Below are 25965 nucleotides of genomic sequence, written 5' to 3'. Positions count from 1 at the left end.
TAATAGGTGATTAAATTAACAAAGCCTATTCAGATCAGGTTTTTTTTAGAAAATACATTTTTTAATGTTATGACTTTAAATCACATCAGTTCTTCAGATTGTGTTAATTCTATTTTCGGTAGCAGGGATGGACTGTCTAGGACCCAAAAGCTACATGAAGTTCTTAGCCATATAACACCGCTCCACAGTGGTAACTAGAATCAAAGGAAAGAAGCTCAGGTACTTCTAGCAACCCTTTTCACAGCTAGTGGGTCACTTCATTAAGCAGCCAACTACCTACACCACAGGGTTGGTTAGAAGATTCATATGTTCACTCTGAACACACCATTGGAGGAGTAGAAGTAATGATTATGCATGTAAAATTGGAGAGCCACTTTGGTGTAGTGGTGAAGACACCAAACTAGGGGAGATGGTGATTTCCAATCTTGCTTTAGGCATGAAGCCAGCTGGTGGTTTTGGACCCATCACTTTCTTTCAACTCTGAAAATCTGAAAATATTTCCTAATATTTTCCTAAATCTGAAAATATTTCCTAATATTTTCCTAAATCTGAAAATATTTCCAGGAAAACTGCAGGGACTAGTTTACCACATGTAGAGTGAATGAGTGAGCATATGTTTGTTTTTATAATAATGGATTTTTAACTGTTTTTAGTATTGGATTATTATTATATGCTGTTTTATTACTGTTGTTAGCCGCCCCGAGTCTGTGGAGAGGGGCGGCATACAAATCCAATAAATAAAATAAATAAATAAATATGTGAGAGAATACAAAGTAATAGGTTTGAGTGTATAAATTTCTGACTCCCATGGACTTTAAAATCATAGTATTTGTCCCTTGAAGGTCAAAAGTCCTTGTTTTACAGATTTCTTTTTTTAATAGGTGGCTGACTTGGACATATTTGAAAATTGTGTGAATCAAAGCCAAGAATAAAGTTTCCTGTTTCAAATGCAGAAGATTGGCTTTCTTTTCTATGAAGACAATATTGTATGTCCAATATGCCTTGAGGTATTCGGAGACCCAGTCACCACAGCCTGCGGGCACAACTTCTGTACAAATTGCTTGCAGGTTTATTGGGAACACCTCGCTCTGATTGGGGAACAACCTTACTGCCCTCAGTGCCGGGAACCCTTGAGTTCAAAACCTCATCTCCGGAAAAATGTAACCCTGGGAGAAATTGCATTGAGATTTGCACAGCAGGAAACTCAAGATCCACAGAGGCTGCTTAGTTTCAAGAATGTCCCGTGCGATTTTTGTTTCGCCCGAAAGTTAAAAGCGGTCAGGTCTTGCTTGCAATGTATAGCTTCCCTGTGCGATAACCACGTCCAGTCTCACTACACAGACCAGGTTTTCAAGAGCCACCAATTGGTGGAACCTCTCAGTGACTTGAAAGGCAGCATGTGTGTAAAACATCGTAAGCTGCTGGAGCTGTTCTGCAAAGAGGAAAGCAAATTTATTTGCCAAAGCTGTGTCCGGGAAGAGCATAAGAACCATGAAGTCATTTCTCTGAAGCAAGAAAGAAGCAAAAAAGAAGTAAGCAGTTTTTGCATACGCCTGTTTACAAAACAGAGTGTACCCTGTTTCTCCATCTTTTTGTGGAGGGCAGCTTTGAGTAGTAGAAATGAGTCAGGTTCCTTTCTCATCAGTTTAGCCTATTAAAAGTCGTCCACCGCTATGGGTAGAAAGTTTTTTACATATGTTACACTCCTTAGTTCAGTATTTCCCAACCTTGGCAACTTGAAGATATTTGGACTTCAACTCCCAGAATCCCCCAGCCAGCAAATGCTGGCTGGGGAATTCTGGGAGTTGAAGTCCAGATATCTTCAAGTTGCCAAGGTTGGGAAACACTGCCTTAGTTGATATGGCTTGGGGGTTGTAAGATAGATGTCATTCAATTGTTTGATGCCCAGGTCAGGATCAGAATCCTAATTTACACACTGCTTTCATTGTTTCCCTTCCATACTTACTATGTCTCCCCTTTTATAATAATAATAATAATAATAATAATAATAATAATAATAATAATAATAATAAATTTATTGTCGTTGTCAAAACAATGAATTGTCATTGGCAACGAAAGTCGTGTGACACCCAGAGACCAGTCCCACCATACATAAAATCAGAATAGGTAAATTTAAAAATAGAATTAAAAAATAGAATAAAAAAAGAATAAAATGTTCCACCCACTACAAATTCCCCACCCTGAACCACTCAACCATTTACATGACAAACCAAGTAATATTGTCCAACAGTTCATTGATGATGACCCTTTAGTTCGTTGTTAAGTGCGAGTATAGCTCTGGGATAAAAACTATTCAGGAAACATGTGGTCCGAGTTCTAGTTGTTCTGTATCTTCTGCCAGAAGGCAACAGTTCAAAGAGATTGTAAGCAGGATGAGAAGAGTCTTTGAGAATGGTATGCACCTTCCTAGAACAGCGAGATGTGAAGATGTCATCCATGGAGCCCAATGATGTTCTGGCTTCTGGGTAGTTTTAATAATTCTCTGTAGAGCTTTTTTTCTTCACTACAGAGCTGCCCCCATACCAAGCTAGTATGGCATATGTCAGGACACTCTCAATGGTGCTGCGATAGTAGGACAACAATAGATGCTGAGATAAATTTATCTTCCTGAGCAGCCTCTTTTGATTTGATTTATTGGATTTGTATGCCGCCCCTCTCCGGAGACTCGGGGCGGCTAACAACAATAATAGAACAGTAAACACAATAATCCAATAGTAAAAACAATTAAAAACCCATTAAAGTAAAAACCAAACATACATTCAGACATACCATGCATAAAATTGTAAAGGCCTAGGGGGAAAGAGTATCTCAGTTCCCCCATGCCTTCTTCACAAGCATATTAGCATTCATAGTCCATGAGAGGTCCTTTGAGATATAAGTGCCCAGAAATTTGAAACTACCAACCCTCTCCACCTCCTCGCCATTTATGTGCAATGGTGAGTATACATCTTTCTTCCTCCTAAAGTCAATTATCAGTTCTTTAGTTTTTTTGGTGTTAAGTGTAAGATTGTTTTCTTTACATCATAATGTCAGCCCTTGTACTTCATTTCTATAAACAGACTATGTAGCATTTCCTTGCCCTGTAAGGTTCGTTCATATGCTAAGATTCCTCCCGTGCTTTGTGGATTGTATGCTAGCACCATGATGGCAAATCTACGGCACGCGTGCCACACAGGTAGCACCTGGAGCCATATGGGAAGGCACGTGAGACTTTTCCATGTTTCAACTCCAGCAGCAAACTGATTTTCAGCCTTGGGAAAGGCCATTTCATCCTGCAGATGCTTCTTCCATCCTTAGGCTCCAATTTCTATACCCTTATCCTGTTTTTGTACCCAAACACACAGGAGAGGAAGAATAACAAAGCTCAAGATAAAAAGTATTCCCTTAGCTCAGTACATCTCAAATAGTGGGGCACGCCCCCAAGTGTGTGTGTGGAATGGTGCCAGGGAAACATGTGTGACCCCAGGGAACACTTCCTCTGGACAGGGAGTGTTTAAGAGGGATGGTTTGCATCCATCATATAGAGGTACCCAGGTGTTTGGTGAGGAGTTCAGAACTTTTGGACAGGCATTTAAACTAGGTAAAGGGGACAGAGTAAAGGGTAACCGATGTGGATGATGGGTGGTCCAAAGACGGGCTACAAAAATGTTGGAAGGTCTGAAGCATAAAACGTATCAGGAAAGAATGAACTCAATCTGTATAGTCTGGAGGACAGAAGGGAAAGGAGGGACATGATCGAAACATTTAAATAGGTTAAAGGGTTAAATAAGGTCCAGGAGGGAAGTGTTTTTAATAGGAAAGTGAACACAAGAACAAGGGGACACAATCTGAAGTTAGTTGGGGGAAAGATCAAAAGCAACGTGAGAAAATATTATTTTACTGAAAAAGTAGTAGATGCTTGGAACAAACTTCCAGCGGACATGATTGGTAAATCCACAATAACTGAATTTAAACATGCCTGGGATAAACATATATCCATCCTAAGATAAAATACAGGAAATAGTATAAGGACTAAATGGACCATGAGGTCTTTTTCTGCCGTCAATGTTCTATGTTTCTATGTTTCTACTATATTTTGTTTAACATTGTTTTTGCTCTTGTTGTTATTGTTGTTGTTGTTGTTGTTATTAAAGAAAAGGATGGAAAATTGTTCATGGGTTTTAAGGAAAGTTTTTGCAACCACACTGAATTCACAGATAACAGGTTGGTGTACTTGATAATATAGTACACTGTTGTTTGTTTGTTTGTTTGTTTGTTTGTTTTGCAATAGAAACTTGAATTGAGACGGAAGTTGGGTAAAAATGTATTTTAAAGTATACTACTCAACTGATACTTTAATATATGAACACCCCACACATTCTGTTCCAAGGTTGACACTTCCAGTGTCAATATATCTTTGGAGAGGATAAATAAGTAAGTAAATAAACAAATAAGCAAATAAATAAATATCTCTGATAGTTGTGTGGTTACAGTTACACAAATGTTCTGAATTGATTTTGATGGGAGCATTTCTTTCCCAGGCGGAGATCGCGAGAATACATGCCAGTGTGGAAAACCAGGTCCTGATATTGGTAGAAGACCATAAGAGACACAGAGCAAGAGTGAATTACCTTAGGGTGAGCTGCAAGTGAGAAAAGTGGATGGAAGAAATGTGGAGTTTCTCAGTTGAGGGTGGGGGGCAAAATAACTTGCCTAACAGCAGTAAATCAGAAGATAATAACAGACAAGCTTGGAACTAGCACCTGTACCAGAACTGCGTGTCTAACCATTAAGATGCCTGCTACAATTTTCATAGATGGGCGAACCGTAAATGGCACTGTTTTCCAACCTTGGCAACTTGAAGGTGTGTAGAAGGTGTGTAGACTTCAGCTCCCAGAATTCTCCAGCCAAGCATGTCTGACTGGGGATTTCTGGGAGTTGAAGTCCACACACATTCAAATTGACAAGGTCAGAAAACACATACTGGTATTTATAGTATGACATGATGATTATGATGATATATGTCCGGCAAAGTTTTTTAGAAGGCTATGGTGTTATTTCCAATCAAAGGCATTTACCAGTTCAATACGCATTCTTTCTTTTGATAAGGTCTTCCACACCTCCTCCAATATCAGGCAAGATAGAAACATGTCATGCTAAGATGTAGGAACAGGGAGACGAAGAAAGAATAGTTAATTTTCAATCTGAAGTCAGGAACATGGTTTATAAAAAGGATTGATTGATTGATTGATTGGTTGATTGATTGATTGATTGATTGATTGTTAGGGTTGGAAGGGACCATGCGGGTCACGTCCAACCCCCTGCCTAAGCAGGAACCCTATAGCATCCCAACCAAATGGCAGTCCAATTTCCTCTTTAAAATGTCCAGAGTATTAATAATAGTAATAATAATAATAATAATAATAATAATAATAATAATAATAATAATTTATTAGATTTGTATGCCGCCCCTCTCCGAAGACTTGGAGACTTGGAGTTCACAACATCCGCTGGTAGGTTGTTCCACTGGTTGATCGTTCTGACCGTCAGGAAGTTCTTCCTTATTTCCAGGTTGAATCTCTCCTTGGTCAGCTTCCAGCCATTGTGCCCTGGAGAATAAAGTGATCCCCTCCTCTCTGTGGCAACCCCTCGTATACCTGTAGACTGCTCTGGCCCTCCTTTTCTCTAGGCTATCCATGTCCAGTTCCCGCAGTCTCTCGTCATTAAATCATTCAGTTCTGGCTAGCTTTGCAGGTATCTTTGGGTCCTATAGACAAAACTCTTAACTAATGATCCAAAAGCCTAAAAGCCAATGCTGAATATGTTCCACCTTGCTCTATCTATAACCCTATGAAAGGTAAATTGGTACTGCCCCTATATTTTGGTCTTCAACCTACATGGCTAATAGCAAACAGAGAATTAGAGTTTTAACATACATATGTGCACCTACTTTAACACTTGTCTGCCTCTTATATGAAATACCCGTGCATTTTGTAACTAATCTGAGAATTTCAGCTGCACGTATTGTGAAAGTTACTTTATTGAATCAAAACTTTGATCCATCACTAGTTGACAGCATTTTTTTAAAGATTCCAGGGTGAACCTTCTCCAATAACTCTGTAGATGGAATGGACTGAGCCTGAGACATTCTTCATTCAAACAGTGTTTTCCATCAGTGAAAGACTCTCCCTTATTAAGGGTTGTTCCAGATGGGCTAGATTTGGAACTAGTTGATCCTCTCACACTATTGTGGGTGTGTGTATATGATTGTGCTGAATGATGTCTACCTATTGCTTCAATTTAGGCAGATGGAAGATATCAATGTCCCAAAACACATAACAGGAGGAAACTAAAATGTGATGTTATCCTGCAGATCTGATGATGAGTCATAGGTACACAAGGAAGACAATCTCATTTCTCTATTGCAGTGATTTTCAACCTTTTTTGAGCTGCGGCACATTTTTTACATTTACAAAATCCTGGGGCACACCACCAACCAAAATGACACTCTAAGACACTCTCCTCTCTTTTTCCATCCCTGTCTCCTCCGCCCCCCCTTTTTGTGTGTGTGTGTGTATACACACTCTTGAACCATTTCCCAAAACAGGTGAGGGCTTGGGGTTTTTTCTCTCTTATTTTTTGGGTGCTTTTTATCATAGGCTTTAAATCAAGAGTCACTTCTCTCTCTCTCTTGTTTCTCTCTCTTTCCTCTCATTCTCTGCCTCAATCATTTTCTCATCTCTCTTTTTTTCTTGCCCTTTTTGCTCATTTCTCTCTCTCTCTCCCTTCCTCTCCTTCTGTCTCTCTCCTTCTCTGTTGCTTTCTTTCTCTCTTTCTCTCTTTCACTCTCTTTCTCTCTTTGTTTCTTTCTCTCTTTCTCTCTTGCTTTCTTTTGCTCTCTCTCTCACTCCTTTTCTCTCTCTCTCTCTTGCTCTCAGCAAAAAGTTGTGAGACTGGAACCTGAGCTTCCTTCTTCGCGGCACACTGGACCATGTCTAGCGGCACACTAGTGTGCTGCGGCACACTGGTTGAAAAACACTGCTCTATTGGACCCATAGGTGATTCTGGAAGAGCCCTAAATCGAGATAAATAATAGATGGACATATGCTGTATTTTGTTTTTTCCATTCTTTATAGAAAGTGTTGAAGAATACCAGAGATGAAGTTAGTTGGGCTTTTACAGATGTATTAAAAGAATTCAAGCGACTGCAGACCAAGGTGATGGACTTCATTGATCAAGAGGAAAAGTCAGCTTTACTTGATATGGGGAATTCTATTCAGCGCAGACATGAGCAACTTACAGATCTTAAGAAGCAGAAACGGTGGCTGGCCAATCTGCTGCACGATCCATGTGACTTTCAGTTCTTACAGGTAAAGTTCACTTTTCACATTGTAAATGAGACCACATATCCTGGGTCAGCTACAATTTGATTAATTAAATGAAGCATGGTTGATTTCATACACCGCAATGTTGTGATTCAGTCTGAGGCTCCTCAGGGAACGGCTGGAACTCTGCCGGCTCCATGCTCAGAGGGGGAGGACGAGGAACAGGAGGAGGAGGAGGACCAGGCAGACGGGGAAGAGGAATGTCAGGACGAGGAGGAGGGAGAACAGCCTGAGACCCCCGGGGGGGAGCTCTCCCCAGCGAGTAGCCTGGAGTCATTAGATGAGAACGCACAAGCCATCATAGATATGAGGCAGAGAAGGGCAGCACAAAGAAGGGGACACTTAGCCAGGTATTTCCATCCCTAATAGGCAACAGCTGGGTTTGGGTGTGGTTCGCCTCAGAAAGGTTGAAAAGGCAGGCCCGCCCTTCCTGTATTGTGGAGAGTTATCTTTTGGGAGTCCTGTGACCTTGCTTCGATCCTTGGCATCTCTGATTCTGGCTTGTGGCCTCGAAGGCTGAAAACTTGGGGGAGGTGTGGGTTTTATTATCTACAGTGGTGTGTGTGCCAGCAAGAAGCCTGTTGTATTGTCTGGCCATCGTGACTCTTCTGTGAAGCTTCATAGCATTCCAGTTTGTAAGAACAGTTTTTGTTATCTGTGTTTGTTTTCAAAGATATAAAATGACTTTGCTTTTTACCAGCGTGTCTGGATACTCTTTTTAGTTGGTGTTGACGTCTGGGGAAACCCAGACAGAACACCGCAATAAGCAACTTGTCAGTCAGTTTGGGGTAGTGGTTAAGTCATCATATTAGAAACAAGGAGATTGTGAGTTCTAGTCCCATCTTAAGCACAAAGCAAGCTGGGTGACCTAGGGTCAGTCACACATTCTCAACCTTAAGAAGGAGGCAAGAACAAACAAGTTTTGGAAAAATATTTCCAAGAAAACTGTGATGATTAGTCAACACACACACACACAAACACACACACTCTCACACTCATATATATTAAGCCAATAATGAATGATAAGCTATTTTCTTCCGATAATTGTACTACATATAAGTCTGATATAATTGTATTAAGTCTTTAAGTAATATATCATGAATTAGGACTCCCAAAAGCAGACAGGGTAAGATAGAAAGATTAATTTAAAATGAAAATTAATATTTCATCCATCCAAAATAATAAATTACTGTATAGAGTTGAATTATGGGGTTAGAGACATTTAAGTTCTTGACTTAGGACCAGAACTGAGCCCAGAAGTTATTTTTCTAACCGAGAAATTTGTTAAATGAGTTTTGCCCCATTTTATTATTTATTTATTATATTATTTATTTATTTATTTATTGGATTTGTATGCCACCCCTCTCCGAGGACTCGGGGCAACTCACAACATAACAGAACAACATAACAATACATCTAAAAATCCAATTAATATGGCTAAAAAGACATTTCATGACTTCTCTTACCACATCTGTTAAGTGAATCACTGCAGTTGTTAAAATTAGTTGTTAATTGAATCTGGCTTCCCCGTTGACTTTGCTTGTCAGAAGGTTGCAAAAGATGATCAAGACATTGCAACAGTGGTGGGTTGCTCCCAGTTCAGACCGGTTCACCCGTACCGGTGGCGGAAATTTGCCCCTACTCGCCGAACTGGTAGCGATGGCTAGCTAGCCACACCCCTGTACCGGTCCTCCAGTCACCACTTCCTGAATGTGACTGGCAAAGAATCTGAACGTAAATCATGTGACCATGCGGATGCTGCTATGGTCATAAGCGTAAAAACTGGTTATGTTGCTTTTTTCAGTGCTGTTCTAACTTTGAATGGTCACTGAATGAACTGTTGCAAGTTGAGGACTACCTGTGCAGTAACCAAATTCAATTCCCTTCTCAATTTGATCCGGACCAATGACTAGGATGCCGCACCAGTAGTAAAATTAGAGCTGCTGCGCAGCTTTGTGTCTTTAGGGCGCACGTGCGTCCAAGCAAAATTTTGCTTCTGCGCATGTGCAGGGATCAAAATCTCACAAGGAGACACGCGTGTGCATGAGATTTTTGCTTCCTGCGCATGCACAAAATCTGCGCGTACACCAGAGATGGAAAGCTGCGCGGACAGCACACCAGGACCGGCAGGAGCGGGAACCCCTGCCTGCTGACTACCTTCAACTGGAGCTTAAACAGTGAATGGGGGTCCAGCATCTCAAATAACTGGTCACCCAACTACTTATACCGTTAGGAAGTTTTTCCTAACGTTCTTTTGGACTCTTCCAATAACTGAAAACTATTATTCCTGAAAAACACTCTAACCACTTTCCGCGCACCACCAATGAACCTATCTACATTGCCTGATTGACCCTTCATTAGAATGGGCTGGTAACTCTTTGTGGAGGGTTGCAATAGGTGACATTACCTTCCCTTAAATCTCCATACAGCATTAAAATAATTTTAGGACAATTTTTTCTAGTCTAGACTTTCCCATAATACTGCATATCACTTCAAGCTTCCTGTTTGTTTTCAGTTTGTTTTCAGGATATCCCCAGTTACTCATTGGGTACTTTGCAGAGGCAGCAATTTCCATTTGAGCAACTCCATGTTTACCTTTGCCTCTACCTTTTAAAGTTGTCATGGGCAAGATATAAAACCTTTGCCTTCAAAATAGAAAGTTGCTGGAACAAGGCTGCGACGGAGGCTCTTGAGCGGATTGTACCGTTGCGACCTTTCTGTGGCACTAGACCCTGGAGAGCTCCTTGGTTCACCGAGGAACTCCGGGGGTTGAAACGCCAGAAGAGATGTCTAGAGAAGCGATGGAGGAAGAGTAAATCCGAGTCCTATTGAACACTTGTAAGAGCTCATATTAAGACTTACAAAGTGGCGCTCAAGGCGGCAAGATGCGCGTATCATGCCGCCTTGATTGCATCAGCGGAATCTTGCCCGGCCGCTCTGTTTAGGGTGACCCGCTCCCTTCTTAACCAGGGGAGAGCTGGGGAGCCCTTGCAGAGCAGTGCTGAGGATTTTAACACATTTTTCGCTGATAAAATCGCTCGGATCCAGGCGGACCTCGACTCCGATTGGATAACAGAGTCGACTGACAATGAGTCAGTCAAGGTGACTGGGGCCCTTCCTTGTCCATCTTTCTGAGAGGAGTTTGATCTGGTGACACCTGATGAAATGGACAAGGCCATTGGAGTTGTGAGTTCCGCCACCTATTTACTGGATCTGTGTCCCTCCTGGTTGGTTTCGGCCAGCAAGGAGGTGACACGGAGCTGGGTCCAGGAGATTGTCAACGCTTCTTTGGGGAGAGGGTCCTTTCTGTCTCCCTACAACGAGGCACTTGTGCACTCCCTCCTCAAGCCTTCCCTGGACCCAGCCATTCTCAACAACTATTGTCCAGTCTCCATCCTTCCATTTATGGAGAAGGTTGTCGAGAAGGTGGTGTCGCTCCAGCTCCAACAGTCCTTGGAAAAAGCCGATTATCTAGGCCCTCAACAGTCAGGATTCAGGCCTGGCTACAGCACGGAAACTGCTTTGGTCGTGCTGATGGATGATCTCTGGCGGGCCCAGGACAGGGGTTTATCCTCTGTCCTAGTGCTTCTTGACCTCTCAGTGGCTTTCGATACCATCAACCATGGTATCCTTCTGCGCCGGCTGGAAAGGTTGGGAGTGGAGGGCATTGTTCTTCAGTGGTTCTCCTACCTCTCCGGTTCATCGCAGTCAGTGTTGGTGAGGGGTCAGAGGTCGATCTCTAGGTCTCTCCCTTGTGGGGTGCCTCAGGGGTCGGTCCTCTCCCCCCTGCTATTTAATATCTACATGAAACCACTGGATGAGATCATCCAGGGGCATGGGGTGAGGTATCATCAGTATGCTGATGATACCCAGCTGTACATCTTCACCCCATGTCCAGTCAGCAAAGCAGTGGAAGTGATGTGCCGGTGCCTGGAGGCTGTTAGGGTCTGGATGGGTGTCAACAGGCTCAAACTCAACCCTGACAAGACAGAGTGGCTGTGGGTTTTGCTTCCCAAGGACAATTCCATCTGTCCATCCATTACCCTGGGGTGGGAATTACTGACCCCCTCAGAGAGGGTCCGCAACTTGGGCGTCCTCCTCGATCCACAGCTTACATTAGAACACCATCTATCGGCTGTGGCGAGGGGGGGCGTTTGCCCAAGTTCGCCTAGTGCACCAGTTGCGATCCTATTGGGACCAGGGGTCACTGCTCACAGTCACTCATGCCCTCATCACCTCGAGGTTCAACTACTGTAACGCTCTCTACATGGGGCTACCTTTGAAAATCATGCAGAATGCAGCTGCAAGAGCAATCATGGGCCTTCCCAGATGTGCCCATGTCACATCAACACTCTGCAGTCTACATTGGCTGCCGATCAGTTTCCGGTCACTATTCAAAGTGTTGGTAATGACCTATAAAGCCCTACATGGCATCGGACCAGAATACCTCTGCCGCACGAATCCCAGCGACGAAACAATGCCGTCTGGTGGGACCCAGGGGAAGAGCCTTCTCTGTGGTGGCCCCGACCCTCTGGAATCAACTCCCCCTGGAGATTAGGACTGCCTCCACCCACCTTGCCTTTCGCAAACTCCTAAAAACCCACCTCTGTTGCCAGGCATGGGGAAATTGATTTCCCTCGGCTGCTCCGTTTTATGTATGTTTTGTTTGGGTTGTATGGTTGTTTTTAATTAAGGGTTTTAAAACTGTTTTTGCTTTTAACATTGGATTTGTATATTGTATTACTGTTGTGAGCTACTCCAAGTCCTCGGAGAGGGGCGGCATACAAATCTAATAAATTATTATTATTATTATTATTATTATTATTATTATTATTATTATATAAAGATTTTGCTGAACTATAAGCTCTCTTCAACACTGTTTGTTACCATAGGAGTACCCAAAAATAAAGGCCATATCTGAGTGCTCAGAAGCTTTCATTGGACTGAAATGTGAGGAATTCAGCAGTTTTGTGGGGATTAAACAGACACTGAGTGACTTGAAATCCCAAATCTTAAAGATTGGACTCTGCTTCATCAATAAAATCCTTCAGAAGGGTGAGTAAACTGAAGGATAAGTAAACTGATATTTGAAAGTGACTGTCTTGTTCAGTTCAATTCATTCAGTTCCTTCATTGTGCATGTTCAAATAAATTTATTTTTACCACCTAATTCAATCACTTCTGTCTTGAAAACAGGAAACCCTTCCAAATGATGTTAGTGGGAAGAAAACATTTGAATAAGGGACACTGTATTTTGAACACTTTGTTTAAAATAATGCATTTCCCCCAAAGGAAAACAACCCTGACATAGTTCCCAAGAAAGAAAGAAAGATGCAGAGATTAAATGAAAAATAAACACAGGCAAAAATATATGTAGTTCATGATTGAGTCCTTGAGATAGCTTATTTGCTTGGTTCTTTGATTAGGATATCATTTTCTGTTTCATTTTTCCTCCTATCAATGCCTGTTTATTTTGGTGTACGGTGTTTTGGCCTTCTTGTTTCCATCTAATTTTATTATAATTTATTTTGAATGGAAACTGCAGTTTAATGTTTCCAAATGTAAAATAATGCACTTGGGGAAAAGGAATCCTCAAACTGAGTATTGTATTGGCAGTCCTGTATTAGCAAAAACTTCAGAAGAGAAGGATTTAGGGGTAGTGATTTCTGACAGTCTCAAAATGGGTGAAAAGTGCGGTCAGGCGGTAGGGAAAGCAAGCAGGATGCTTGGCTGCATAGCTAGAGGTATAACAAGCAGGAAGAGGGAGATTATGATCCCCTTATATAGAGCGCTGGTGAGACCACATTTGGAATACTGTGTTCAGTTCTGGGGACCTCATCTACAAAAAGATATTGATAAAATTGAACGGGTCCAAAGACGGGCTACAAAAATGGTGGAAGGTCTTAATCATAAAACTTATTATTAAAGACTTCATGAACTCAATCTGTATAGTCTGGAGGACAGAAGGAAAAGGGGGGACATGATCGAAACATTTAAATATGTTAAAGGGTTAAATAGGGTTCAGGATGGAAGTGTTTTTAATGGGAAAGTGAACACAGGAACAAGGGGCCACAATCTGAAGTTAGTTGGGGGAAAGATCAGAAGCAACACGAGAAAATATTATTTTACTGAAAGAGTAGTAGATGCTTGGAACAAACCTCCAGCCGAGGTGGTTGATAAATCCACAGTAACTGAATTTAAACATGCCTGGGATAAACATATATCCATCCTAAGATAAAATACAGGAAATAGTATAAGGGCAGACTAGATGGACCATGAGGTCTTTTGCTGCCGTCAATCTTCTATGTTGCTATGTATGTAAATGTAATTTATCCCTATCTACATACAGTATGTCACAGAAGTGAATACATTCCTTCACATTTTGTAAATATTTAAGTATATCTTTTCATGTGACAACACTGAAGAAATGAGACTTGGCTGCAATGTAAAGTAGTGAGCATACAGCTTGTACAACAGTGTAAATGTCCCCCCAAAATAACACAACACACGGTCATTAATGTATAAACTGCTTGCAACAAAAGTGAGTACATCCCTAAGTGATAATGTCCAAATGGGGCCCAGTAGCCGTTTTCCTTCTCTGGGGAAGACGGACATGGGGACATGGGGAAAAAGAGAGGCCAAAAGCCTTTGTTGCCCTAAAGGACTTACTCTCATCCAACAGTGACCTCATGTTACATTAATGTGCAACACATCACCTTTTGGAGTGGGGGCCATTCTCAGTCTTCCCAACAGATTGGAAGCTCCCATCGCACTTTAGTCAGCTGAGCAGAATTGCAGCCAACTGGACAAAGAGGTGCTTGCTGCAGTGGCCGGCGTCAAGCATTTCCATGAATATTTCTACAGCCCCAAATTCGAACTTGCGACAGACCATAAACCACAACTTGTTCTACTCGCAGACAACCAACAAACGCCACAGTACACGTCACCCAGACTGACTCGTTGGTCTATCCTCCTGTCCGGATACAGTTACAAGCTGTCCCACTGACCAGGAAAGAGCATCGGATATGCAGACACCCTCAGCCACTGCCCAACACCCAACCTCATGCAAGACCCCGCATCTGTGGCCGAAAAATTGTTGGGCAACATTGAACGAAACAGCCCCATCACATCTCAAGACATCGTAGAAAGACAGTTTTGCCCAAAGTCATGAACTGGGTGTTAAGGGGATGGCCACAGGAATTAAGAAGCGGAGGAATTTAAACCATTTAAAAATAAACAGATTGAACTGTCGGTACTGAAGGCATTTTTGCTGTGGGGGGAGCAAGTTATAATACCGCAGAGCCTACGGAAATGGATGATAGGAACTCTGTACATTGGTCCTCCTGGGATAGTTCACATGAAAGCGTTGGCAAGGAGATACCTGTGGTGGCCGAAACTGGATCAGAACATTATTGAATGGGTAGCAACCTGTCTGCCATGCCAAGAATCCCGTCCGGCTCCACCACGCACCACACCATTAGAATGGGAGATACCCAAAGCCCCATGATCAAGAATCCACATAGATTTTGCAGAACCTATGGCGGGGAAGGCATTCTTAATTGTTGCCTATTCGAGGTGGCTGGACGTAATGAATATACACACCTCGACCACAGAAGCCACCAAATGAGCCATGAGAAGGATGTTTGTGACACATGGCCTGCCCAATGTCCCTGTGTCAGACAATGGACCCCAGTTGACAGCCAAGAAAAATGGAGTCCTTCCTGGCTGACCTGAGAATAAGGCATGTGCTTGTTTCGCCATTCAGTTCAGCTAGCAACAGCCAAGTAGAAAGAATGGTGAGAATGACCTAAGAGACTTTAATCAGAATGGGCCCAGGGAACTGGCAGGAATGGATTGACCAGTTCCTACTGGCCCAACACATCATGCCATGTGCGGCTACTAACCAGCTCCTCCAGTGTGTCTTATATTCCCAAAAATCCTGTAAGTCATTAGGTCTCCTGGTAGTACCTGACTCCAGGCCATCAGATGATCTTTCTAAATAACCTCATGTAAATAGTATAGGAGGGGGGTCAACTCTGAGGAATTCCACAAAGCCACAGTGGTCTAGAGCAGTGTTTCCCAACCTTTTTTGAGCCGCGGCACATTATTCATATTTTCAAAATCCTGGGGAACACTGAATGGGGGGACGGGGGGGGGCGACGGGGGGCTAAAGAAAAGTTTGGACAAAAAAAAATCTCTTCCTCCATTTCACTCTATTTCTCCCTCCCTCTTTCCTCCCTCCCTCTTTCCATTGTATCTCTCCCTCTTTCCTTTCTATCTCTCCCGCCCTCTTTCCTTCCTCCCTCTTTCCTTTCTATCTATTTTCTTTCTATCTCTCCCTCCCTCTTTCCATTGTATCTCTCCCTCCCTCTTTCCTCCCTCCCTCTTTCCTTTCTATCTCTCCCTCCCTCTTTCCTCCCTCCCTCTTTCCTTCCTATCTCTTTTCTTTCTATCTCTCCCTCCCTCTTTCCTTTCTATCTCTCCCTCCCTCTTTCCTTTCTATCTCTCCCTCCCTCTTTCCATTGTATCTCTCCCTCCCTCTTTCCTCCCTCCCTCTTTCCTTTCTATCTCTCCCTCCCCCTTTCCTTTCTATCCTTCTCTCCGTCCCTCAGCGGCGGCAAAGAAGAAGGAAGGCAGGCTGCAGAGGGCACCGAGGACAAGAGCGCTCGCTCGCTCCCTCGCCCTCTGACTTCCCTCCCTTGCTGCTGAAGGGACGAGCACAGGCACGAGCGCGCGCGCAGGCCCGTTGTTTTTTCCTTCCCCCGGCTCATGGGAGAGAGAGAGAGAGAGAGAGAAAGAGCAGCGCCCTGTCGGTTCCGAGCGCAGCCAGGGAAAGCGGCCTCGAGCCGAGTGCGAACTGCAGGATGCGGCAAAGGACTCCTTGCCAACCAAAAAGGGGGTGGGGGTGGTGAAGGCAAAGCCTGGGAGGCGGGGAAGGGAAGAGCAGGAGACCCCCAGACAGAACGGCTGAGGGGAAGGAAAGACGGAAGAAGGGAGGGATTGAGAAGCGAAGCCAGGGAGGGCTGAGAGAAAAGGGGAGCGGCGCGCGAGAGAGAGGGGGGGGCGGGCATTCCCGAAACGGACGGAGAAAGCCCTCTCTCGCAGCAAAAGTGCTCCCAGCCAGGGGGCTGTGAGAGAGGGCATTCTCCGTCCGTTTCGGGAAAGCCCGCTCCGGCACCAGCAGCGCCCAGCTGGAGCTTCCCTAGGAGCTCCGCGGCACACCAGTTGGGAAACGCTGGTCTAGAGCACACTCTCCCCACCATGTTAGCAATGACTGACTTCAGAGAAAGGATAATATCCACTAGAAACAAGTACAGTAATACCTCGTCTTACGAACCTAATTGGTTCCCGGGGGAGGTTCGTAAGGTGAAAAGTTCGTAAGACGAAACATTGTTTCCCATAGGAAACAATGTAAAATGAATTAATGCGTGCAATGAAAAAAACCCTGCAAAAAAACCGCCGCCGCCCAGCTGTCACCTTTTGAAACAGCTGGGCGCTTCTCAGCGTTCTCCCAATGCCGAACCCGGAAGTTCGGCAAAAGTTCGGGTTCGGGTGGCCGCCGAGAAGCCACGCTGCCTGGCTGTCACCTTTTGAAATAGCCGGGGGGCTTCTCGGCGGCCTCCCGAACGCCGAACCCGGAAGTTCGGGTTTGGCGTTCGGGTTCAGGAGGACGCCGAGAAGCCCCCCGGCTGTTTTAAAAAGCGACAGCCAGGCGGCGGGGCTTCTTGGCGGCGGCGGGGGGTTCGTAAGATGGAAAAAGTTCGTAAGAAGAGGCAAAAAAGTTCCGAACCCCGGGTTTGTATCTCGGGTTGTTCGTATGGCGAGGGGTTCGTATCATGAGGTACCACTGTACTGTACCCCCTTCATGAAGGAAAGCTGGTCAGTGGACCTGAAAGCTGATCAATGTTCTTTCCTTTATAATAAAAACAAATAGGTTTGCTATTGAAACTGTAAAAAACGGAACTTTTAGTGCTTGTACAAGGAACATCCTATAAAAGTTGGACTTTCAAAAAAAAAATTGAATAAGGTTTTGCCAAATTTCCCTTCTATCCCAAGCAATAGAAAGAATAGGAAAACTGGATTTTCTCTTGTTTTTTTAAAGGTCAAGACCCCAGGTGGGAAGGAGCCAAGAACAAAGGATCAGTCAGTGAAGAGATTCATACAAAAGATTAATGGAGATCACATGTTCTCAGAGAACATGTTTTCCTGTCTCAGGCAGGAGAAGTAAAGATGCCAGGAATCTATTACTTGAGGGCCATGGGAGGGTTAATCCAGGCCATCACCATGCTTAAAATGGAGGATGGGATTGGTGTACAGGAGGGATTTCTTAAGCCAACTTCATTTGCAGCCAGTTTACACATGGGAGAAAAAGCTTAAGCCTGCAGTGCGGAAAAAGCTCTTTATCTTAATTTCCAACTAATGAGACGTGATTATGTTTCTCTCACTAAGTAGGCTACTTTTCAGGGCTGACTCCTGGGAATTTAGCACTTTAATGAGCACCATCTGTTCAGATAGCCTTTCCACCCACCATGGTGGGTCCCAGCTTTTACTCTGTCAGGCCTCCTGGGGCCTCGCTGCCTTCATTCTCCTTTGTGTTTCACTCTTGTGGATTTGGGGGGGGGGGAGTTGTGGTATTGAAAACAGCAGGGTACAATTGCATCGTTAAAAAATGGACATGAGAAATGGTTGGTGTTCAGAGAAGAAGAGTGTAAAATTGAAGCTGTGGCAGTTTAGTTCATTCTCCACATATCATAAGTCATGAAGGCCTTTTAGAAAAGTTATGGCTCTTGAGCTGAGCTGAGCTCCTAAGGATCATATGGATATAGAAATTAAGGAGACAACAACATATATTGTCACTTTCTGGTTTGTTTTTTACACCACGGTTTAATTGATAGCCTTGATATTCCCTGCTGGTTTCTTCTTCATCCCCGCCCCCCAATTAAGTCGTATCCAGTTCTTGAACTGCCTAAACAGGTCCATACAGTTTTCTTGTGAGGTTTTCAGAAGCTGTTTGCTATTGTCCTCCTTCCTAGGACTGAAACCAAGTAACTGGTCCAAGGTCACCCAGTTGTCTGTGCATAAGGTGGCACGAACCCCAGCGACCGATTAGGTCCCCCAGAGTTGGCCTTCTCCGGGTCCCATCGACTAAACAATGTCATTTGGTGGGTCCCAAGGGAAGAGCCTTCTCTGTGGCGGCACCGACCCTCTGGAACCAGCTCCCCTCTGAGATTAGAACTGCCCCCTCCCTCCTTGCCTTTCGTAAACTCCTTAAAACCCACCTCTGTCGTCAGTCATGGGGGAACTGATATAACTTCCCCAGGCCTATATTGTTTATGTATGGTATGTTGTGTGCATGTTTTTTTAAAATTATGGGTTTTAGCAACAGATGGTTCCTATCCAAGTACCGCTACCCAAATGCTCCTATTCAGTTTATGGTCACTCACTCACACATTCACAGCCCTGGAAAAGAGCCATCCTCAAATCAGTTTCAATTGAACAATGAAGCACAACTGGTTCTTTAGAAAACATGGAGACTGAGTGGATTCAAAATAACATCAAAGCAAAACTTTACTGGACACAAAATATAAATGTGCTCTTTCTTACCACACACATCCTTTTCAACTACATTGGAAAGCCAGAGGGATGGAAACCACCAAAACTGGATCAAAAAATTATTTAATGAGTGGGTAGGCAATAGGTCCCTTGTTATCCCTCTATGCCCTTGCTTTGTTGGTTCACAAATCGGGTAGCTGTTGATGGGACACACACACAAGGTTTTTTTCCATGTGCTGAGGTCCAATTTCTTTTATCTGGTTCAGATGACATTCCCCCCCTCCCTTTTTTTCCTTAACGACTTGATTATTTCTTAATTATTTCCCCTACGGCAAGAATGTCAAACACACGCCTTCATCTGACGTATTGTGATTTCCCCCCATTGGATAAGCCAGACATAAGCTTGGCCAGCGCATTATGTATCCTGCTGCAAATTTGACAGTACTGCCCTAGAGGATCTTTTCCTGACTTTTGTCCACCCTACTTATGTGCTTGCTTCATCTTTAGATATGGTAGCTTCAGCCTAGTCTCATAGAATTAACCCTACTTAGTTTCCAGTACCAGTCAACATTAGCTAAGTATTATCATATGCTGTAGTGAAGGCTGTTGGCTAAGAGTAAAAATGGTTGAAGAGCATGGCTATGGCTGGCGTTGAAGACATTCTTTGCTCTTTAGTATCAAATAGAGATGACTCTGAGTCCAGTCACTCAAGCAGTTTGTCAACTGATGAGACCATGGGAATGTGTCTTTTCAGATGCCACACCTGCCCTATAGAATAGCATTCTTCCCAATATCCTGATGGTCCATCCCTATCTTCCCTTTGAACTAAAAGCTAAAGCTGGCTTTATTATTATTATTATTATTATTATTAATAATAATAATAATAATAATAATAATAAGATTTGTATGCCACCCCTCTCCGAAGACTCGGGGTGGCTCACAACAATAATCAAAAACAATATAACATTGCAACAAATCTAATATTTAAAGAGAACAATATATAAAACCCCGACAATTTAAAACCCATGCAACACATACATACCATATATAAGCCTCTCTCAATGGTTTCAGTTGCCTTTTTTGGTATTATTATTTTTTATTATACAATTTTCTAGAGTAAAATATAAAATTTTTATATTCACAGTACCAGTGTACTATCTGGATACAATTTATTTTAAGTACAGATGATAGATTTTATATACACAGTATTTATGACTATTATTCTCAAATCCTATTCGCCATCATCGTCACTTGTCCTTATTATTTTTCTTTTGCGTTATTTATTTAATCCCTCTGTTCAGTTTTATCTGTAATCAATTGATAATATCAAATATTATAGACATCAGACAGATCACATTTATAACCATTATCCTCCAAATAATCATAAGATTTATCTGTCATAATTATTCCATGTTCATTATTCAGTTATAGCCATCACTTCATCATTGTTGACATATCCACATTTTCGACTTCTGCTTCTATTTTCTAACCCTTAATAAAATAATTCCCAAATTAAACAAGTAATATTTTCCCCATTTCTAGTTTCTGGTTTTAGTTGTATGAATTGACTGTGGCTCGTTATTTATTGTTTCTAGTTATATATACTGTATCCTGAATTATGCACCAATTATTGATGCATGCGTTGAATGAATAGTTGAACACATTTTAAAAGCAGGTGCTAAATAAATGCCTCAAATACCCTTAATCTTTCAGGAATCACAATGGTGCCATATGAACTGTTACCCTCATCCACAGATCGGAAGAATCTCCTAAAGTGTAGGTGCTTTTCGTTGATTTGTTTCCCTAATATTACCCTCTGGAATGCTGCTGGCTGTCATCTTGGCAAGTAACTTACTTACAATAGTTGTAAGTGAGCCTCTTATGTTGTAAACTGCCCTGAGTCTACAAAGAAGGGCAGCCTAGAAATCCAAATAAATAAATAAATAAATAGTATCTCTTTAGATGACCAGAATGCCTAAGGCAGATGAAATTTGTACAAGGAGAGCCATGTTGGTCTATGGCAGTGATGGTGAATCTATGGCACAGGTGCCACAGGTGGCACACAGAGCCATATCTGCTGGAATGCAAGCCGTTGCCCTAGCTCAGCTCCAATGTGCATGTATGTACTGGCCAGCTGATTTTTGGCTCACACGGAGGCTCTGGGAGGGCATTTGTGGCTTCAAGAGTGCCTCCAGGGGGATGAGGGAGGGCGTTTTTATCCTCCCCCAGCTCCAGGGAAGCCTTTGGAGTCTGGGGAGGGTGAAATACGAGCCTTCTGGGCCCACCAGAAGTTGGGAAACAAACAGTTTCCAGCTTCCAGGGGACCTCTGGGGGGTGGGGGGAGCTGTTTTTGCCCTCCCCAGGCATTGAATTATGGGTGTGGGCACTCATGCATGTGCGATAGCAGTGTGCATGCTCTTTCGGCACCCGAGGAAAAAAAGGTTTGCCATCACTGGTTTATGGCAACCAAAATTCAGACTTATTGGTTTTATTTTAAAAACGTAAGCTTTTGTAAATCATCTTATGTCTTTTAATCATTTTGTTTGTCTGAAAATCTGCCTTCAGACTTCTGAATGTAGGATTGAAGGACTCTTCTGAAAGGGTAAAGAATGGGTTCCTTTGCAGAACCTAATTTCAGGGTGCAAAAGATAAAAACATAGAAAACGAGGGAAATCAGTCAGTTCTGCTTTGATCGTACTACAAAATTAAAATAATACTTATTATTAGGAAACACGCTTGTGCTTAGCAAAACCTGTTCTGATTTGTACTGCTTCTAAGACAAAGGAAGGGAAAATCAGTGTGACTCATGTCCCACAGGTGCTTTGAAATAGGCAAGTGGGCATTCTTGATATTTCTTGATGTTTCATTTCTGACAAGTTGGTATAGGTACTCCTCAACTTACATCCACGATTGAGACCAAATTGAGAAATTTACAACTTTTCTTGCCACATTTGCTAAGTGAATCACTGCGCAGTTGCTAAATTAGTAACACGGTTGTTAAGTAAGTGAACCTTGTTTCCCCACTGACTTCACTTGTCAAAAGGTCTCAGAGAGGGGATGACATGAACCTGCAGCCGTCATAAATGTGAATCCGTTGCCAAGCACAGCTGGTTAAGACACCGACTAGAGGGGAGAATATTCTAGATTTAGTTTTTACAAATGGATATCGAAGAGAGAGAGAGAATAACAATAATAGTTCTGAAGAAGAACAAGATAGATTTCTATGTTGGAAGAAGAACTATTGTTATGTCCTGAGAAGCTGGGAAGTTTTCACTCCTGTTCAACAAGGAAGTAGAGCAGGGAAATTCTGATTGGCTCCTTCCCAAAAGGGCTCCCTATTTAAACCCCTGCCAAAAGCACGCAGGAGCTGATGTTTGCTCGCTATAAAAGTCCAGAAGGAGTTGGGCGTCTTATAAATCAAATAAATTAAATTAAATTATAACCAATAAAGAGCTGAAGTCTCACTGCCAGTCTCCTGCCTCTTCAATATCGGAACTCAACAACTATGTTGGTTACAAAACAAGAGAAAAAAATACTTCTTTTCCCAGAACTCTCTCTCTCTCTCCCTCCCTTCGTCACCTGCATATTCAAATACTGGCAAAGAGAGAAAGTCAAATATAATATTGATTTCTGGTCCTCTGGCTTCCTTCTGGATAAGTTGCTAGTCTTCCTAATCACCTGGTGCACTTGCTATTTTTCTCAGCAAGAACTTTTTTGTTGTTTGTGCATATGGCACACAAAGTCTGTTGCAGTCCAAAATATTTTTATGGACAGCTCACTTAAACTTGGTTTAAGCTGCCTGCCTTTGCATGTAGTGAAAGTCACCTCTGATTTATTGACTGTTAAAAGAGGCTGTTTTCCTGTAGCCCTGACAATGAACTCCCGGGAGAAGTGATGTCCTTAAATAGGACATTTTGTGGTCCGTCTCCTATTAGGTGAGTCCTTTTCCTTCCTCCAATTGCTAGGACAATTTCTCAAGTTACAATGTCTTCTCAGAAGCTCTACTGAAATGGGTAAGAGTTTCAAATGTGAAGGGAATCCTTTCTCATCTTAACACTCTAACCAGTTGGCATTACAGTTCCTAACCCAGAAGTCTTGAACCTTGGCGACTTTAAGCCTGGAGGACTTCAACTCCCAGAATTCCACAGCCAGCAGCTAGCTGGGGAATTCTGGGAGTTGAAGTCCTCCAGGCTTAATGTTGCCAAGGTTGGAGACCCCTGTTAGGGGTCAATATTGACCATTTTGGAGATCTCTGTTCTAGTCATTTTTGGGGCATAAAAATTGGCTGAGTTTCTTTGGCCAGGCACTCTTGTCAGTCTAGACTGGGAAGATGAAAAACATCTCTCTACCAGCACCGGACTAAGGTGCTAAATAACAGTCCATGATTTTCAATTAAGAGTCCTTCATTCTGCAGTGGTTTGATTTAGGCCAAGGGTAGGCAAAGTTGGCTGTTCTATGACTTGTGGACTTCAACTCCCAGAATTACTTAGCCAGTCATGCTAGCTCAGGAATTCTGGGAGTTGAAGTACACATGTCACAGAAGAGCCAACTTTGCCTACCTCTGATTTAGGCTGATGATAATTATTATTCCTGCCTTTCTTTTCAGCAGAAGTTTTCATTTCTTAGTGAGGCCCTGATCAAGTGGAGGCTTGATCTTTGATTTTTTTTTTCTGGGTGTAGCATTCTAGCTGCTGCATTGCACTGGCTGATCACGGCTGGCAAAAATATGGAATACAGTATGACTGAAGACTGTTAACTATGTCTTATTTCCCAGATTCATCAGTATCTGAGGGTAGTATTCAAGAAGAAATGGAGGTTCTCTGTGTTGGAATAAAAGTAACCTTGTCTCCTAATCTACTCAGATCTTCCTGGCATTCTTATCCTTCTTGTCGATTGATCTTCTAGACCAGGGGTCTGCAACTTTAAACACTCAGAGCCATCTGGACCTGTTTCGCACAAAAAAGAAAACATCAGGAGTCACAAACCCTGAGTGGGCGTGGCCAACTTGGCCACTCCCACCTAGTCACATGACCCCATCCTATCCACACCTGCCCAGGTTTTGTGGCTTCAGGTATTTTCTTTTATACATCTCTCCCTCTCATCTTTTTCTCTCTCTCATCTTTCTTCTTCTCTTTTTCCCTCATTGCCCCGCCCTCTCTTTCTCATCTCTTTCTCCCTCATCTCTCTCTCACCTTTCTTCTTCTTTCTCTCCCTCCTTCTCTACTTTCTTCCTCTCTCTCTTTCTCTCTCTCAATTTTCCCTTTCACCCCCCTTGTGTATGTGTGTGTGCGCACACCCGCGCACCCTCTTGAATCATTTCCAAAAACAAGCAAGGGTTGGATGTTTTGTATTGTTTTTGTTGTTGCTGCTATTGTTATTTCTTCTTCTTTGGGTGCTTTTTACTTTATGATTTAAATCAAGTCATTGCAGGTTCCCAGATAAACGAAGCTCTTTCATCCCCCTGCTGTGGCTCCCTGTCAGCTGGCTGCCCCTTGCACTCCCCTGCCCTGAGAAGAGAAGGGCGGTGGTGGCAGTGGATGGAGACTCGCTCCATATTCCAGAGAGGAAACGAAGGGCCTCTCTACTTGCCTCTTTTTCTGGGCCTTGTTGGGAGACTATACGACTTTTCTCCGTGCCGAGACATTGGCTGGGCTGCCTAGCTGTGCAGCGCACTAAGTTTAAGTGCAAGAGCAGCAAGCAGCTATGGCGGTGGTGAGAGGAATATTGGGAGACACGCCCCAGCCAGTGTCTCCAGGCAGAGAAAGTTGTGTGTCTCCCCATAGAAGAGGCCCCAAAGAGCCGCATGTGGCTCCAGAGCTGCACATTGCCGATTCCTGTTCTGGATTGACAAAATGTTGCTTTCTTCTGTTTTTTCTTTCTATGCAACAGACTATTGTGTCCTGAATTTTGATGCCAGCACTGCCAACGAAGAGCTCTTCCTGTTTAAAGAAACTCACTCTGTGCTGAACATGGGGATTTTGTTGGAAACCTATTCAAAACCGACCCCTGGATTCAACCACTGGCCCCAGCTGCTCGGGACCCGCAGCCTCTGCGAAGGCTGTCATTATTGGGAGGCTGAGATTTCAAACGGCTGGCTGTGCCTGGGTGTTGCCTACAGCTACCGGCATAGGACCGAAAAATCGTGCATGCTGTATCTGATTGGCAGGAATAATTATTCATGGTGCTTGGAGTGGGACTCGATGAATTTCTCTGTCTGGCATAATAATATTCAGACTATGCTGCGTGGCGATTACTACAAGACCATTGGGGTTTTCCTGGACTACGCTGCAGGCTCCTTGACCTTCTACGGCATCACCAGTTCCATAAACCTCATTTACCGTTTCTTAACCACATTCACTGAACCATTGTACCCAGCTGCCATGGTAAGCAGTGGGGCTTCTATTACTTTGAAACGATACCCTGAATAGAGGCCAAAAAAGAGAAGAGGGAGGGGGATAACATCTTAAAGCCAAGGGAGCTTTTACCATTGTTGATAAAATTAACTTTTATCTCATGAGCGCTGCAGCAAGGTTCTTTTTTTGGGTGTTCTTCCCTAGAACATTCTGGGAATGGCTGGGCAAGTGTTGTGGGTTATTTTCTTATGCTCTACTGTTCCGTCTCGAGAATGAAGAAATTAAGCTAGTTATAGTTAAAACCATGAAAAGGATCCCTCAAATCCAAGATTGGATCTCCTGAAGGCAGAAGAGCCTTTGGCTGCAAATGGGGAAAGCCAACCAAAGAGATTATTTATTTATTTATTTATTTATTTATTTATTGGATTTGTATGCCGCCCCCTCCGTAGACTCAGGGCGGCTAACAACAGTAATAAAAACAGCATGTAACAATCCAATATTAAAACAACTAAAAAAAACCACCCCTTATTATAAAACCAAACATACATACAAACATACCATGCATAAAATTGTAAAGGCCTAGGGGGAAAGAATATCTCAGTTCCCCCATGCCTGGCGGCAGAGGTGGGTTTTAAGTTGTTTACGAAAGGCAAGGAGGGTGGGGAAAATTCTAAT

At 43.0% G+C, this 25965-nt stretch overlaps 1 protein-coding gene across 1 annotated transcript; it reads left to right on the top strand.

Annotated features, from left to right (window-relative positions):
- The first annotated feature begins 919 nt into the window (after window positions 1-919).
- Window positions 920-25365, top strand: LOC139158624 (E3 ubiquitin-protein ligase TRIM47-like). The gene is made up of 6 exons (XM_070735945.1): window positions 920-1532; window positions 4542-4637; window positions 7137-7370; window positions 12278-12440; window positions 20651-20713; window positions 24827-25365. The coding sequence occupies exons 1-6, from the start codon at window positions 948-950 to the stop codon at window positions 25363-25365; spliced, it is 1680 nt and encodes a 559-aa protein (XP_070592046.1). The 5' UTR covers window positions 920-947.
- The last annotated feature ends 600 nt before the right edge of the window (window positions 25366-25965 follow it).

This window comes from Erythrolamprus reginae, chromosome 2 (assembly GCF_031021105.1).
Source record: "Erythrolamprus reginae isolate rEryReg1 chromosome 2, rEryReg1.hap1, whole genome shotgun sequence".
Classification (NCBI taxonomy): domain Eukaryota; kingdom Metazoa; phylum Chordata; class Lepidosauria; order Squamata; family Dipsadidae; genus Erythrolamprus; species Erythrolamprus reginae.
Note: the sequence above shows the minus strand (reverse complement) of the source record. Positions and strands in the feature narration are given on the sequence as shown.